A 15,333-nucleotide genomic window follows, 5' to 3' on the forward strand; every position below is an offset into this window, starting at 1 on the left:
GAAAAGGTTTTAAATTAGCAGCTTAAGGACACGGATCAGTACCACAAATCAAATCCAAAACAAGTCTTGGCCTCTGGGAATTTCTGTGGGCATTTTCTTAGCCATGGTAGCGGCGTGGCTCTAGGGAGGTCAATAGAGAGGCTGAGTCATACCCCATCCGGGGGACCTTATTTTGGAAAAACCTGTACGGAAGTCAATGGCGAAAGGTCGATCAATGTTTGATCCCGTTTGAATTGTGGCTTGAAATACACATATGATGTTTGTCAATTTAAAAGATAATTTTGCATATCAAAAAAGTCAAATTCTGTTGTATTGTTACTGTTGGAGGTATAAGACATCTCTCGCTGAAGCTATACGATACTGTACTCACGCGAACACCAGGTTTGGCTCGTTCTTGCAACATTTTGGATGTTGCATGAAACAATTCAGAGAATACATTGTTAAATTTAAATAGACACTTATGCTCCACTCAGTATAGATCAGATACATATCCATAATCATCACAGCAAACAAACCCTGTGTCTCTTACAACATGAGACATAAACCCACTTCCTACTGCACAATCATCCTTGTTCATGTACGCACATAAAGGTCCTGGTACATGTTCAGTAATCTGAGTCAGAAACAGCTGTGGAAACAATTTTAACCACATAGATTGCATCCAGAGCTATGAAGAGAAAATCATCCCTCAATTGTTAACGTCATCCAACCGCAGTCTTTTGTCAGGTATGGTCAAGCAGAGGAAGTGCCCATTTAGGTCAAGTTATGTCAGTTAACTGTTAGTTAGTGAACAAACTTGTGGAAGTTGGATAACTAACACAACTAACACAATTAAGTTCAACTTTGGTTAATTAGTAGAAAGAAATCTCTGAAAAAAACTCATTGTGATGATTTGAGAATTGAGGAAAGGCCGTAGGGGCTGGCGGTAAAAGATTTCCCTTAAGCCTACTTTCTCCTGTGATAGTTAAAGGCCTAGTGTCTCTCTGTTTTCTGTCTTCGTGAATATGACCTGTTATTTAAAGACATCATGCTTTTACTTTTATTAGAGTATGTAAAATAAAAATAATTAGTCTGTTGGCTACCGAGCATCTCCCATAAATCTCTTGCTCAAGGACAGTCTGACAACATTTTCTGCAACATTGCTGCTCATTTTAGCAATTAGAGCTGTCTCCAGCTGTTGTGGTTATTACAAACATTGTGCTTACAGTAACAAACAGGATTGCAAATGCCTCACAGTAAAGACTGAACTCAAATGAAAACCAAACTTCTGATTATGTCTTGTCACTGTAATCAATGCCAATTCCTTATAATAGAGAAATTCAAGCCTCTTAATAACAAATCAACACATAGAAACAAGTACTGCTTGAGATTATTGATAACATACATACGATAGAGATTATTGATAACATACATACGATAGAGATTATTGATAACATACAACATACATACGATAGAGATTATTGATAACATACAATGTACGCTGACTGCAGAAGGACATCTTGTACTCTATGTCAGAATGTTTCCCTAGTGGCATCTAAGGCAAGGTTAAGGTGTGGAAAGTCAAATAATACTTGACTTTAAAGCTTCAAACCAAGTTCAAGTTCATTTAAACAGCCTCATTTTCCCCAAGCAAATTAAAAACCACAAAATCCCTCTGTTTTGGAATCAGCACACTCTGCTGTCAGCACCTGTAGATGAAAAAGGTAATTGAGGTAACTGCAAGTGAGGTGATATGGCTTAATGGAATGTTTTCTTTGAGTCTAATTAGTGGTCTGTCTGTGTGTGTGTGTGTGTGTGTGTGTGTGTGTGTCTGTGCATGCGTGTGTTGATTTGATGATACTTTTCATATTTTATAACACGCTTCAATAGAGAAAATGAGAATGACCCACCGTACAGAGTACATGATAATACGACTTAATTCCACAGTGCCACTGTTCTGTAAGAGATATATATATATAATGATATATGTATATAATATATATGTATATATTATTAACCATTTTTGACATTGGCACCAGAGACAAAGACTCAGTGTGTTGATGAAAATGGTTTAACTCTTCAGTGCAAGTACCCATCAGCGCAGTGTGCGACTATGATTTTAGAGACTTCATTTCTGTCAGTTGGCATCAAAAAGAATGAAAAATTGAAGTCACTTGCTGAAAGTAGCGACTATGTTTGACTCATTTTGTTAGAGGGATTTTCACCTATGGAGATAAAATAATTGTTGCAACTATTAGCAAGGTCAGTATTGCCCAAATTGTTGTGTTTAATTTTGGTGTTTTTTGGCCTTGGCTGAGGACTTTGGTACGCATTTTCCAGGATTGCTTTTGAGCTGCGATTTGATTGGACTAAACCTAGCAAGCTCGAGTTTCACTGAAGGAACGAAGCAACTGTTTTTCTTGCAGAGAGGCATCGTCACTGATTTAATACTGCTCCATGCTAAAAACAGTGTCAGTCACACATGGTTTGACTTCGGGATACGCCCGGGGGCCGCGGCTGGACTCATTTCCTCACTCACATTTATTTCAAACAAAATTCATCAGGAGGAGTCCACGAATGCTGTTGTTACACCTCATGGTACACAAATGCCTTTGTTCAGCATGTCTGTTTGCTGGTTTTACTATTTCAATGTGCTGCCTGTCTTAGGTTCTGGTTTTGTTCCTGTGCAGCCCCACAGTCTCACATGACTGAAACCAGTCAGCCTAAGCCAATCAGAAAATTGTATTGCTCCGTCACCATACAATTTTACCTGCACTATCAGAGTGTGTTCAGCAGGGAGAGCACACGAGCACTGGGAAATACTCATTTATCTGAGGAGTACAAACCCTTGTGATTAGTGACCTCTACTGGTGATAAAAAATAATGTGCAACCTACAGTAAACACAAGGGGGTTAACAAATGAACAGAAACACCTCACTTTGCCAACATCAAAATGGAAAGAGGACCTTTGTCCTCCACTTTCTAGTTTCTGGCTCTAAATACAACACTTTAGTAGCAACACTCATACTGACCATACACCATAGATGACTACTTATACCTCATTTCTTTATGCACACCTATGGTATATCACTTTTGGTGGGAAAGTACAAATTAATTATCTTCTATGTCCCTAAATTTATACACACAGGGTATCCTACCGACAATAAATATTTAGAAGATTGACAAAAATCACACATAGCCTTAATTATTGTCAAAACAGCAACAAGTACTTTGGTTAAATAGTAACAGCTGGAAGATGATTACTAGAAATGTAACACCACTGTGTTTTTTTAGGAGTCGCAGTCTCCCAGTAAACTATCATTCATATCGTATTGATATTTAAAGTTGTATTATTTATTTGTGTAAAGTTGAATGCCACTTTTATATTGTCAGCTTTATCATTTTTGTACGTTTTTGTTTTATGGCATCATGAGCTGTCAGTGTGTCTGTTGCATTAGTCAACATTATAATGTGGCAAGAGCAATATATCTATATATCTATAACAGTGGTCACACTGCTTTTCTAAGTGAATTTCACCAAACAACGCATGTGTGTGTGCATACATTTTATATAGGTTAATACGCCTCTTTCTAGTTTAGAGCAGAGCAGTTTGGACTTTATCAAACAAGTCATGAATAGTTTAACTAGTTGTTGTCAGACTCAGCTTGTCCTGAAGTTATAACGTATAAAAGTGAGAAGAAACCTGAAACAGTGCGGCAGAATGTGAAACCTGCAACTGCTGTTTGCAAGTAAATGAAACAACAGTGGTTTCCGTTCTGTTAGTAGATGTCTGTGTGTGGGCCAATACACTGCATGTGTGTGTGTGTGTGTGTGTGTGTGTGTGTGTGTGTGGGCCAATACACTGCATGTGTGTGTGTGTGTGTGTGTGTGCGTGTGTGTGTGTGTGTGTGTGTGTGTGTGTGTGGGCCAATACACTGCATGTGTGTGAGTGTGTGTGTGTGTGTGTGTGTGTGTGTGTGTGTGTGTGTGTGTGTGTGTGTGTGTGTGTGTGTGTGTGTGATTTATTGCCCTTCACAAATGCTGCCTGTGTGGTTTAGGTTTCATATTCCAACTGGTACACTTTTATATAACTTTTTATCTTTTTACATTTACAAAAACATGAAATGCTTCAAAATTGGGGACCAGAATATCTGAATAATTGCTGGATGAACATGAAATTTGGATTACATTCATATCCATGGTGCCACAAGGATGAATTATAATATTTTTTAGGGCATTTACTTTTCCTATACCGCCACCAGCAGGTACAATTATTGAGTTGTTCATCTTGTTTAATGATTAAATACCTAAAAAACATAGCATGCTAACACACAAACAACAATGGTGAACATGGTGAACATGGTAAAGTTATACCTGCTGAAGATCAACATGAACTCTACTCTCACAGATGCATTTTACAGCATGGATTCAGACTCAAGAACAATAAACTACATTAATCAATACAGCTGGATATTTGTTTTTTTACTATAGGTTGCAAGTCATTTTGAAGCATTGGTATGATACATTGTCAGATTTTAAATGTCATTGATCAACCAGACTGTATAGCGCATGTCAGAATATGTTATCATATTGAGCATATTAATATTAATTAATTATCCTGTAACAATTTTTGTGAATTTAAATGAACTATTCTTGTAAACGCAGGTTGTAAATGTAGCTGTCATGGTAACACATTGTGAATGTCGGCAGCTTGTAAGCGCTGTCATTCTGTTCACACTGCATGTTGTCAGACTGCGGTTAGAAACTGAGCAAGTGAAGAACGAGGCAGGAAGGAGCTTCTTCCTGTGTCCCAAAGTCTTCACTTCACACACACTGTCCAGTGAGTTCTGAGCATCACTTGTGACTTTTACTCCTCATTTTCTTCATATCTGTTTGCTGACACATACGTGCACTATAGAGTATATCCTCAAGAGAGGTCATATCTGTCGATAACAGCCACCGTGACAGACTGTGGCTCATTTAAAGGACTGTACAAGGCATTCGGCTGTATATACTTTTGGAGTGCTGTTGTGCAGATGTTTGTAAAATGGTCCTGCCTTTCTCTCAGTGTAATTATAAAGAAACACACACACACACACACATACACACTCACACATACACACTCACACACACTGCTTAGAGTATTTAAGGCCTGATAATAACAGTGCATCACAGAAATCTGCACCCTCTATTATTACTGCTGCCCAGTAATGACGTCAAAGCGAGAGGCGATGCAGCAGTGGTGGAAAGTAACTAAGTACATTTACACTTCAATGCTTTTGTACATTTTAAAAGGTAACTGTATATACTTGAGTACTTCTATGTTATGGCATTTTATACTTGTAAACAGTAAAACAAGCACCTTACTCAAGACATTTGAAAAATGAACTTGTGGCCACGTGGTCGCTGTTCAGCAAAAAGTTACATAGCGTCAGTATAACATTTTTAATGCAAGGCGGCTCCTTGTAATGAAGGCCGGTTCACATTATCGTGTTTCTAGTTTTTATCTCTCTCCTGGATCTGAACACAGTTTAACATGTCCATTGTGGGATTTGTATTAGCGAATACGACAGGAAGTAAACGTGGAAATGAATCGGGAGGGAGTGTTAAACTTTAACACAGGTTAGAAAAGACATGGACATAACTGGTGACAGTCAGGTTCTTCCTCAACTCTGTTGAGATTAACCAGTCAATGATTGTTCAGTTGCAGTACACAATTTTAGCTATATGCAAGCATGAATTTTGTGGTTTAAAAGGGCAACAATAGTTAATATATTTTATATTAATAATATATTTAATATATCAACTAAATTACAAGGTGACAGTTTTCGGATCTCGATAGAGATGATGAAAGAATATGAGAGGCTAGAAAGATAACACGAGGAAGATGTGGGGTGAAGTAGGAAGAGAGAAGATGAGTGTGGGCATGAGAGGAGGATGTCATGGGAAAGGGTTTAAGAACGAGGAAGAATGGAAGCCGTTAGGATGGGAGGGCAGCCATGACAGGACCATCATTAAAGCTCCCACTAATAAATGCTCTGCAGCTCATTGAGGAGCAGAGATGAAGGCATTGTGCTGAACCTTAGCATCCATGTGTGTTTTTATGTGCTCCGTTATCATATCACGTGTTTTGTTTCACATGCTTCAAAAGCTCTCATGCTTTTGTAATCAACATAGCTACTGAAGTAATTCTGGATAACAAGGAGCTGGAAGATCTGAACCTTTTCTGTCCTCCAATGCCATTTTCACCAATATGCTCTCTATACCAGTGTGTGTGTGTTTGTTTGTTTGTTTGTTGCTGGCACTGTGTAGTCCATAACCTACATAACCTAGGATTATTCAGAGAAAATTATGGATTTATTGTGGCAATGTGACAAACTGTTATTTGAGGGATTTTTTCCCCTTCAGGATTCTGATTTTATTTGTAAAGTGAACTGATCAGCAGGCTGGTCAAACTTGATTGCCGCCTGTAGATATTTTTGTAAACAATGTTTTTTTGGATTTTTGATATAACTGCATCCCTCACTATTTTTTGTCAGTTTGACCTCTGTATGTATGCAAATGATGTACTGCAATGCGTATGTATGCAAATAATGTACACAAGTTTGTGAAGTTCTGAGAATAAAGGAGCTCACATTATTCCTTAAATACTTTTATTGCATTAACAATTCAATACAATCATATCACACACAATACATGTTGTCACATTATTCTTCACCTGAATTCAAACAAACAATGCAATATGAAATACTGAAGGAGAGACAATCACACTCAGAAACGAAGCCTGCCTGAGCTTCTACAGCAAAGCAAAATCACATTGGAACATGAAAAAATAAGTAATTCATAACATTCTATAATAAAGAAACTCACTCATAAATAGTAGTTGAATTCGAGGATGAAAGAGACACAATTCCCTGCCCCGCATTGAATTAAGGCCATGAACATTTTTCTTAGAATGTATGTTCTCCATTCTAATATGATTGCTGTATAATTTGGCTGCTCTACAGAGAGGTCAAAGGTAAGGCGTAATATATGATGATACGTTGACACGATTCAGGCTGCACACGAGCAGATGGAGCAGAAAGGGATTCAGTGTTTTGCTCATGTTCGCTTCAGCAGGATGAAACACTGCTTCAACCAGGAATTGTCCTTTTAAAGTCTCTGCCTCTGCACCATTCAGTTTGTAGTATGAAAACAATTCATATACATTATAAAGGACCGCCTGTGATGCAAATCCTTGAATGTAAAAACACAATAAAAACTACATTTGAAAAATAATGAATGAAACCTCAGACATTTTCCACAAATTATTGTATTCCTTTCTGGGTGGTACTAGCTGCTAACGATAACCTTACCCCTTTGTGTTGCCTAAAAAAAAACCTAACCCTAACCCTAACCCCTAACCCTAACCCTAACAGCTTTTATATCTTTTTATCCTCATCCTTTTTAGTGCCTTTATCACAATTTCCATTTCCTCCAAAGGTGAATGGTTAACTCTTCATGTCCTCCAGTGTTGAAAGCAGGACATCTCTAGAAGAGTGCTATTCAAGCTTTGAACTTTGTTTGTCTGCCTACATTCACATTGCTATCTGAACAAATACCATTTTTTTCACGTCAGAAATCTCATCATTTTAAGAAAATTTTATCCCAGTAGGTACAGTCCAAATAAATAAAAAAACAATGTCATCATGGTGTAGTCTATCTACTGAACTTCATTCATGTTCTCACTGAAAATGGAGGCTTTCATCACTTTGTTAATCACACATCTTGTTGGCCTGATTTTTGTAATAATACTGTCTTTCCATTGCCGCTTAAAGACAGTAGAAAATCACTTTCTTCATCTATAACCAATCCTAAATACTGCCTTAAGCCATCTTTTTTACAATTGCTGTGAGTAAGGTTTTTTTGTTTGTGCATTTTTACAAAAAAACATCCTGGTTGGGTTCACAAAATCCCTCCTCATTTTTGTCAGACAAAACTTAGAAAAGGAAAAGTATCTTGGGAGACTGATGATAACCCCGATTACAACGCTGTGTTTTTTTAGTTTTCACTCTAAATTTAACCTTTCAGATGTCCTAATATGATTACACGCTGTGTCTATGTAGACAGAGCTGTTTGGAAAGCTACCAAAAATAGTTGCAATTGTATGTCCTTCCATGTTTACTTTAACTAGCAATAAAACAATACGCCTACTTGAACAAAGATCAATAGAAACATTTGTTTTTCATTTTGACAATCAAGATATCAGGCAGCATGTCACAGTTATAAAATGTGACTCATTACACACTACAAACACTACATTCAGAACATCTCCTGCAGACTAAGGACTTTTGGGTTTAAGGGGTCCCTTCTGGAATCAGAGGCGCACAAGTTAAGATTCAAGGATCGTACATGGGGTTGCTGAAGTTTGCAAAAGTGCCGCGGGCATTGTTGTCCAGAAGAGGGCCGTATGATCTCCGTCTGGAATGGAAAGGGAGTGGAGAAAATAGAGTGAGAGAGAAGTTGAGTGACAGAATATGTGTGAGAGGGAATCCCTTTATTGTATTCACAAACAAAGATTAGATGATGGTAGTCTTGTTTTTAAGGATAATGACATTTAAATATAGTTTTAAAAAAAGGCCTTTTTGTTTTTACATACATTTTAGAGCTGTTTGGAAACTTGAAATAATCATTCATCTACTAGATTAGTCTCTACGAAACCTGTTCACAGCTTGTTTGCTTTATGAAAACACAAAGACATTTTTTGTTTGGATCTTACAGCTCCCACAAAGTGTCATCACTTGAGTTTTAATGCACAACAGTCATATAAAATGGACTTGTAGGAGATTTGTTTGAGTGCTGGACTCACCTGATCTTGCAGTAATACAGCCCAATGAACACTAGGATGACAGTTATCATGAATACAATAACAATGACTGCAATTCCTCCTGGAGATGGAGAGAGAAAGAAAGAGATGATAGGTCAGAATACATTCAGTTTAATGATCTGTCCAACGTTTCCTAACCTCCTGCCTAAGTTTCTTCCTAACATTTCTTTAATATATTGCTGGTTGTTTTATTATTAAAAGGAAGCAAAAAGGTATGTGGGGATTTGTGTTTGATTGACAGTAGCTGGCAGACTGCCAGAGTGCCGGTGCTTGGCTGTATTCATGCCATATCAGGCATTGCATTTGCAGTAATTTGATTGACCCCTTTGATTTGAATGGCCCATTGATCGCCGGTGGCGTGATTGGGCACCGCAACTTGACGTCTGGTTCAAAAGTTGATAGTGTTTCATCTTTTCACCACATGCTGTTTATTTGGTTTTGACGCACTAAATACATTAGTTGCCAGGTCACGTGACAAATGCCATATTAGTGTCAGAATGGTCGGCAGATATGTGGCTTGTGAAAAATGGGTCCAATACTACTTTGGGGACTATAGAGCAATCGGGCCTCCCTTCTATAGGGATGAGGCAGTGGCTAAACCCACTTGATAGGAAGCTGACTTGCAGGGCCATATGCCCTTTCTGAACTGTCTCTGGCTGTAGCTACATGTTGTGCGCAGACAGCGTGTTGCTAGAAATACTGACGAGTATGTGTGGGCCGCACACAAGCATCTAACTTCTATGTGAATGCATGCATCGAATTTCATGGCAATCCATCTTACAGTTGTTGAGACATTCCCTCTTGGTGGAGGTATGAGGACACTCAGCAAGAGATCAGTCATTAGGGTTAATTGTCTGGTAACCAATGTCATGCTAATCCATCCCACAGTTTTTGACATATTTCAGTCTGAACCAAAATTGTGGGCTGATGGACAGATCAATAGACATTGCCATTCATTCAGCCATGAAATAATTAATTTGAGACATCAAACTTTACAGAATCCTTTTTGTTTAAGATTTACAAGGTCCAACTTTAAAAAAATGTGCCATCCAGGTGTTGTCATGTCGTCATCTAGCTCATAGTTCCCTGATTGGTCTGACCCATGCAATAGGTGGCTGGCCTCAACTGATTATACTTTGTGACTGACTATTCTTCTCCTGGTAAATCTCTAACTCTGTATCAGGTACAACGCGATAGCTGCCTTCACACATTTAAGATAATTCCTTATCCAGCCAACCACGCTGACCTTTGAAATTAAGTATTAATTAGTAATCTCCTGGTGGGAAACTAGACACAAATACACTGCTGAATGTTTGCTTGCATGTGTGAGATTGTACTGATGCCCAGCAAAACATTTCTTAAAACTGTCATACTCCAGTTCACTCCTCTTATCTGGAAGCAGAATAAAATCAATAAAGACCATGAAATTAGACCATCTACCTCTGAGGTCAAAGTTTAAGTTTCTTGGCTGACAGATAACTTGTGGAGTTTGACCAGTAATTTAGGAGGACATTTGGGGGATTTGGATGCTCTGACATAATGATGTTATTAATCCATTTACTGTAGCTTATCTAATCAATCTACCATCTGTCATGGAACAAACTTATCTGATCCTAGAAATTACTTGGTGTCATCAGTGGGTGGAGTGTAAGATAGAGGTCTGTGCTACACACAGAATCAACTGCAGTCTCTGGTTCAAGTCTGGCCAGATACCTTTGTTGGAGCTCATTCCCCATCTCTTGCTCCCGTAATTTCCTGTCATCTCTCTGTCACTGTCTCATAAAGGCATTATTCACAGTAATCATGACAATAAAAATGAGCTATGAACCAGCTAGTCAGTTGTCAAGCCAATGGCAGTTGCTAACTGACACTGGAGGACCGAGCCAGCTTTGGGTGGACACTCGGGCCAATTTTGACTAATCATTCATTGCTTGTCTGGAAAGTCTTGAAAGCAAGTATAGGCCAGATTTGAGCCACTGTTCTGCTAAGTCGATTTGACTGCATTAGAAATATCTCAAAGTTCAAACAGCCAGTCTGGAGAAATGCCATAACATTTCTGACTTAGATGATCAGATTTCAATGATTACTGATCGGGAAGGAAGTTCTTTTCCCGTTCCAGCACACGAGGGACAGAGTTCAATCTCAGCTACAATAACATTATGCAGTCAGAAGTACTAGCACAGATATCAAGTTAAGGATTTTTCTATGCCAGGGTTGCCTGTACAACTAGCATTTACTATTAGGTTTCTCTTCTCTTCAAACAGCCGCCGCTTGCCACTCATTCAACTTGTAAAGATTCAACTACAAAGTAAACAAGGAAGTGCGATAGTAAAGTGTTTTTTTCAAATATTAACCACAGTTCGACACCATGCTTAAGGAGGTCAAAGAGAAGGAACAACAGATAATCTGATGCATGGACACTGCATGCGTACATTTGACCTCTTTAATCAGACAGGTGTTGGTTTTCTTTTCAGTGGTTGTGTGTTTGTTTAGATTTGACAAATTCAGAGACACTCACATTTGGGGTTTTAAGACAGAAGGACTATTTACATCAGAAACAAATTAAAAAATTTGATTTTTTTTGGCACATTAGGAAGAACATTAGAGGACCCCAGACAAAGCATCCTGATAAAGTTGTTGACTTTTCCTCTTGTGCCATTAGCTGATGGAATGTTTTCGTTGTTATTGAAATTTCTTGACAGCATTTGGTTAAATTGTCATAAAATGTGGGACAGACATGCTCAGTCCCCAGAGTTGAATTGCAATAACTGTGATCCCAGTCCTTTCACCCAGCATCCATCATCTGATTTAAACTTTAATTTACCATACACTTTCCCTGTAAACCCGATGATGTCTCAGCCATTTTGAGTTTAGTCATTATTAGCAAATGTTAGCATGCTAACATGCTAAACTATGCTGACAAACATGGTTCATATCATAGCTACTAAAAATAAGGTTAACATTTTAATTGTGAGCACGTTAGAATGCTGATATGAGCATTTGGCTCAAACGAGCATAGTGTCAGTGTAGCCTCTCAGAACTGCTAGCAGAGCTTAATTCTTGGTCTTTTTCCACATTTGTTTTGGAATAAAGACTAAACTTAGAAAATAGGCCTATCTACAGTTTTAAAGATTTAAAAAGTATATAAATGAATACCTGAGCTCAGAGCCTCGGACCTTTCTTTTTCCAGTGTGGTGCTTTTAGTTATACTGGTGGTGGTGCTCCTGGTGGTGCTCCTGGTGGTGGTACTGGTGGTGGTACTGGTGGTACTTGCTGGGCTGGTGTTTTTGGTGGCTGTGGCGGGGCTGATGGTTTGTGTGGTGCTGGATGTAGGACTGGTGCTGATGCTGTTGCTAGAGTCCTGGGTGTTAGTTGTGATAGGTCGGGATGAGGAAGAAGATGAAGAGGGCAGGGTTTGTGTTTCTGGTGCAGTTGTCGAGTCTTTAGTGGAGTTTACCACAGTTCTGGCTGTTGTTGGGGTCGAGGCTGTATTGTTGATGGACAGAGTTGGAGTCGTAGAATTTGTATTGTTGACATAAGCAGTTGACATGGTAGGTTGAGTAGTTGATAAATTCACAGTTGTAGACTGGGTGCTCACGTTGGTCGACGTGGTCAAAGTCAGTGCAGTTGTTTGAGGGAGTTGTTCGGTATTTTGGGACGTTGATGCAGAAACTGTAATATTGTCCTCCATTGTTACTGCATTGCACAACAGTTGAACTGCAATTCAAGACAAAAGATGTTTGTTTAAAGTACATTTATTAATCTGCTGCTGAAAATAGTCCCCGAAAAATGCACTAATTCCTCCTGTTTAAGAACTGTATAAGAGACTACAGTGACCAAATATAAAATATAAGGGCTAGGGTTATAAAAATATAAAACAGGACCCAGGATCCATACTAAAAGTGTTCATGCGCACAAAAGTCGGGAAAAAATATCAGACTTATAAAACCTTGCCAGTGCACAATTTCCTCTTGTAGTCTTGTGATGGTGAACTTGGCCGGCATTATTACTGGGGCTCATGTAAGGATGATAGGGAGTGTAATGACTGGCTTTAGTTCCAGAATGTGCTAATTTACACAATCCAATGTGTGATATGAAGTGAAATTAAATGTGTGAGAGGCATCATTTTACAGTCTGGCTTGAATTCCCCACCGAACCGTCTGTGTCGCCATTTCCCCCTGTCTCCATAATGCGCGTACACATTAGGGTTGTGAACGATAAACCGATGCGACCGGATATTCGGTTCAACAGGTGAGAGATACGGCCGCATCGGTAGCAGCCTCCTCAATCGATACGAATTATCAATGAATTCCTAGATGAATCGGTTACAGAGTCATGGATCGGGTATCGCGAGACTTTGAAGCGGTCGGCCGCATCATATCTATGGGCGGCATTACACCAGCGTCTCTAAAACAACGCAAGTTTTTTTTTTTGCGCCAGTGCCATACAGCCACAATGTTTGGGGATATGTGGTATTTTACATATTTGAAAAGAAACTATTGTACTGTCACTTTCATAGAATCAGCTTCTTTATTTTATAAAATATCTACAACAAATATTAACCGTAGAATCGAATCGTATCCTTCTTACACTGTATGGAATGGATTTGAATCGAATCGGTCTGTAATAAAAGGATATCGTTTGAATCGAATCGTAACCTGTGTATCTAGATGCATATCGAACCGTTTATCAAGGTAAAAGTAAAAAACAATGTTACACAACAAAGAAGCATTCTGTTGTGTAATGCTAACCCTCATCAGGGAGAACCAGCTTGTGATGGTAATGTCATTGAGTTAACTTGTGATCTGTTCTTAAGAGATCTTGTAACTTGAATTGTGAAATAATTGTCTTGAAACAAGCCTGATATAATCATAAACAGGAAATGATATCGCCCAAACAGCAAGTTAAATTAAATGGAAAGGACATTTTTTTGCAATGGAGAATGGATATTAATCAGAATTCACATGTCTTTTTCCCACAACCTCATCCAGCTAAACTTTTCTTCAATCTAGCAAATTATCTTGACACTTCATATGATCTCCCCCATACTCTGACTTGCTCAAGACATTGACAAGTCTTATACATAAAAAGAAATCAGATTTCAAGGCAAGTAACCGCATCAAATAGCATGCACTAATGTTACAGTTTACTTACATGTTATCAGAGTTTGCAGGCTGACCCTCAACATTGTGCTCTTTTCACTGTATATCTCCGCAAACACTTGTAGCTGCAGCTGTGTGCTCTGTGCTCCCCATGGACAGGCGGCTGCCTGTGACTGGAAGTGACTTATTATAACAGCCTGGGGGCGTGGCTATGTGATGACTGAGTCACATAAAAAAAGGGGGGGGGGATCATATATGAAGATATAAAAACTGAAGACCACAGGAAGTAACATTATAGTGAGACTGTACCGGTAGTATATTTTTAGAATGAAAAGTACCTGTGTATCCTGTGTACCTTTTATTGTACTTTATTCAATATGGTATCGTTATATAGCAGCTGTTTTCAACAACTGGGCTGGAACCCATTAGTGGGCCTCACAGCGCCATCTAGTGGGTTGCACCGATACCGCCATATGGTTAGATTGTATTCCTCTCCTTTTTCCTGGTAGTCATCTTACTCTCATTTTTCCTGGTACTGTGTCTTCCTCTCCCATGTCCCAGTACTCCTCTTCTTCTCCCTTGTTCTGGTACTCATGTTACTCTCCCTTGTCCTGGTATTGTCCTTCCTCTCCCTTATTCTGGTACTCATCTTACTTTCCCTTGTCCTGGTATTCTCCTTCCTCTCCCTTGTCCTGGTACTCATCTTACTCTCCCTTGTCCTGGTATTCTCCTTCCTCTCCCTTGTCCTGGTATGCGTCTTCCTCTCCCTTGTCCTTGTACTCATCTTACTCTCCCTTATTCTGGTACTCATCTTACTTTCCCTTGTCCTGGTATTCTCCTTCCTCTCCCTTGTCCTGGTACTCATCTTACTCTCCCTTGTCCTGGTATTCTCCTTCCTCTCCCTTGTCCTGGTATGCGTCTTCCTCTCCCTTGTCCTTGTACTCATCTTACTCTCCCTTATTCTGGTACTCATCTTACTTTCCCTTGTCCTGGTACTCTCCTTCCTCTCCCTTGTCCTGGTATGCGTCTTCCTCTCCCATGCCCTGGTACTCGTATATCTCGTACATATATTTGTGTTTGTATCTAATCAAATATGAACAGCTGTTCACTTTGACTTTAGCCTATATGTTGTTGAACATGATGTTATCTGTTCTGACATACTGTATGAAAGCATTTGTAAATTTGTGGCTTGTGGCCGAAGGCTATGGAGCCACGGCTAGTATAACATGCACATAAATGGCTGACTGAAATGTTGGCTGGGCGATTGGCATTATTAATGTGACTACTAGCTAACTTTAACATTGCTATTATTATTGGGTCAGAACTACAAGTTGTCCAATACTTTGACTTGCAAAACGAATGGCACTCCCCTCAGCCTCAGCTGTA

General features: G+C 39.1%; 1 protein-coding gene across 1 annotated transcript; it reads right to left on the reverse strand.

Moving 5' to 3' along the window:
* Positions 1-6,615: 6,615 nt before the first annotated feature.
* On the reverse strand, positions 6,616-14,102 carry parm1 (prostate androgen-regulated mucin-like protein 1). Its single transcript, XM_084034817.1, has 4 exons — positions 14,000-14,102; positions 12,002-12,562; positions 8,828-8,906; positions 6,616-8,439 (listed from the first exon to the last, which is right to left on the reverse strand). The coding sequence occupies exons 1-4, from the start codon at positions 14,031-14,033 to the stop codon at positions 8,358-8,360; spliced, it is 756 nt and encodes a 251-aa protein (XP_083890943.1). The 5' UTR covers positions 14,034-14,102; the 3' UTR covers positions 6,616-8,357.
* Positions 14,103-15,333: the final 1,231 nt, after the last annotated feature.

Source organism: Eutrigla gurnardus (assembly GCF_963514095.1).
Source record: "Eutrigla gurnardus genome assembly, chromosome: 19".
NCBI lineage: Eukaryota > Metazoa > Chordata > Actinopteri > Perciformes > Triglidae > Eutrigla > Eutrigla gurnardus.

What these genes read in the sequence shown, in the direction of transcription:
- parm1 (XM_084034817.1), bottom strand. Translation starts at nt 14,033, where the DNA reads ATGTTGAGGGTCAGCCTGCAAACTCTGATAACAT. An exon ending in CCTGCAAACTCTGATAACAT is followed by an intron (nt 12,563 to 13,999) that starts GTAAGTAAACTG and finishes CTTGAATTGCAG; the next exon opens with TTCAACTGTTGTGCAATGCA. An exon ending in GTCCGAGGCTCTGAGCTCAG is followed by an intron (nt 8,907 to 12,001) that starts GTATTCATTTAT and finishes CTCCATCTCCAG; the next exon opens with GAGGAATTGCAGTCATTGTT.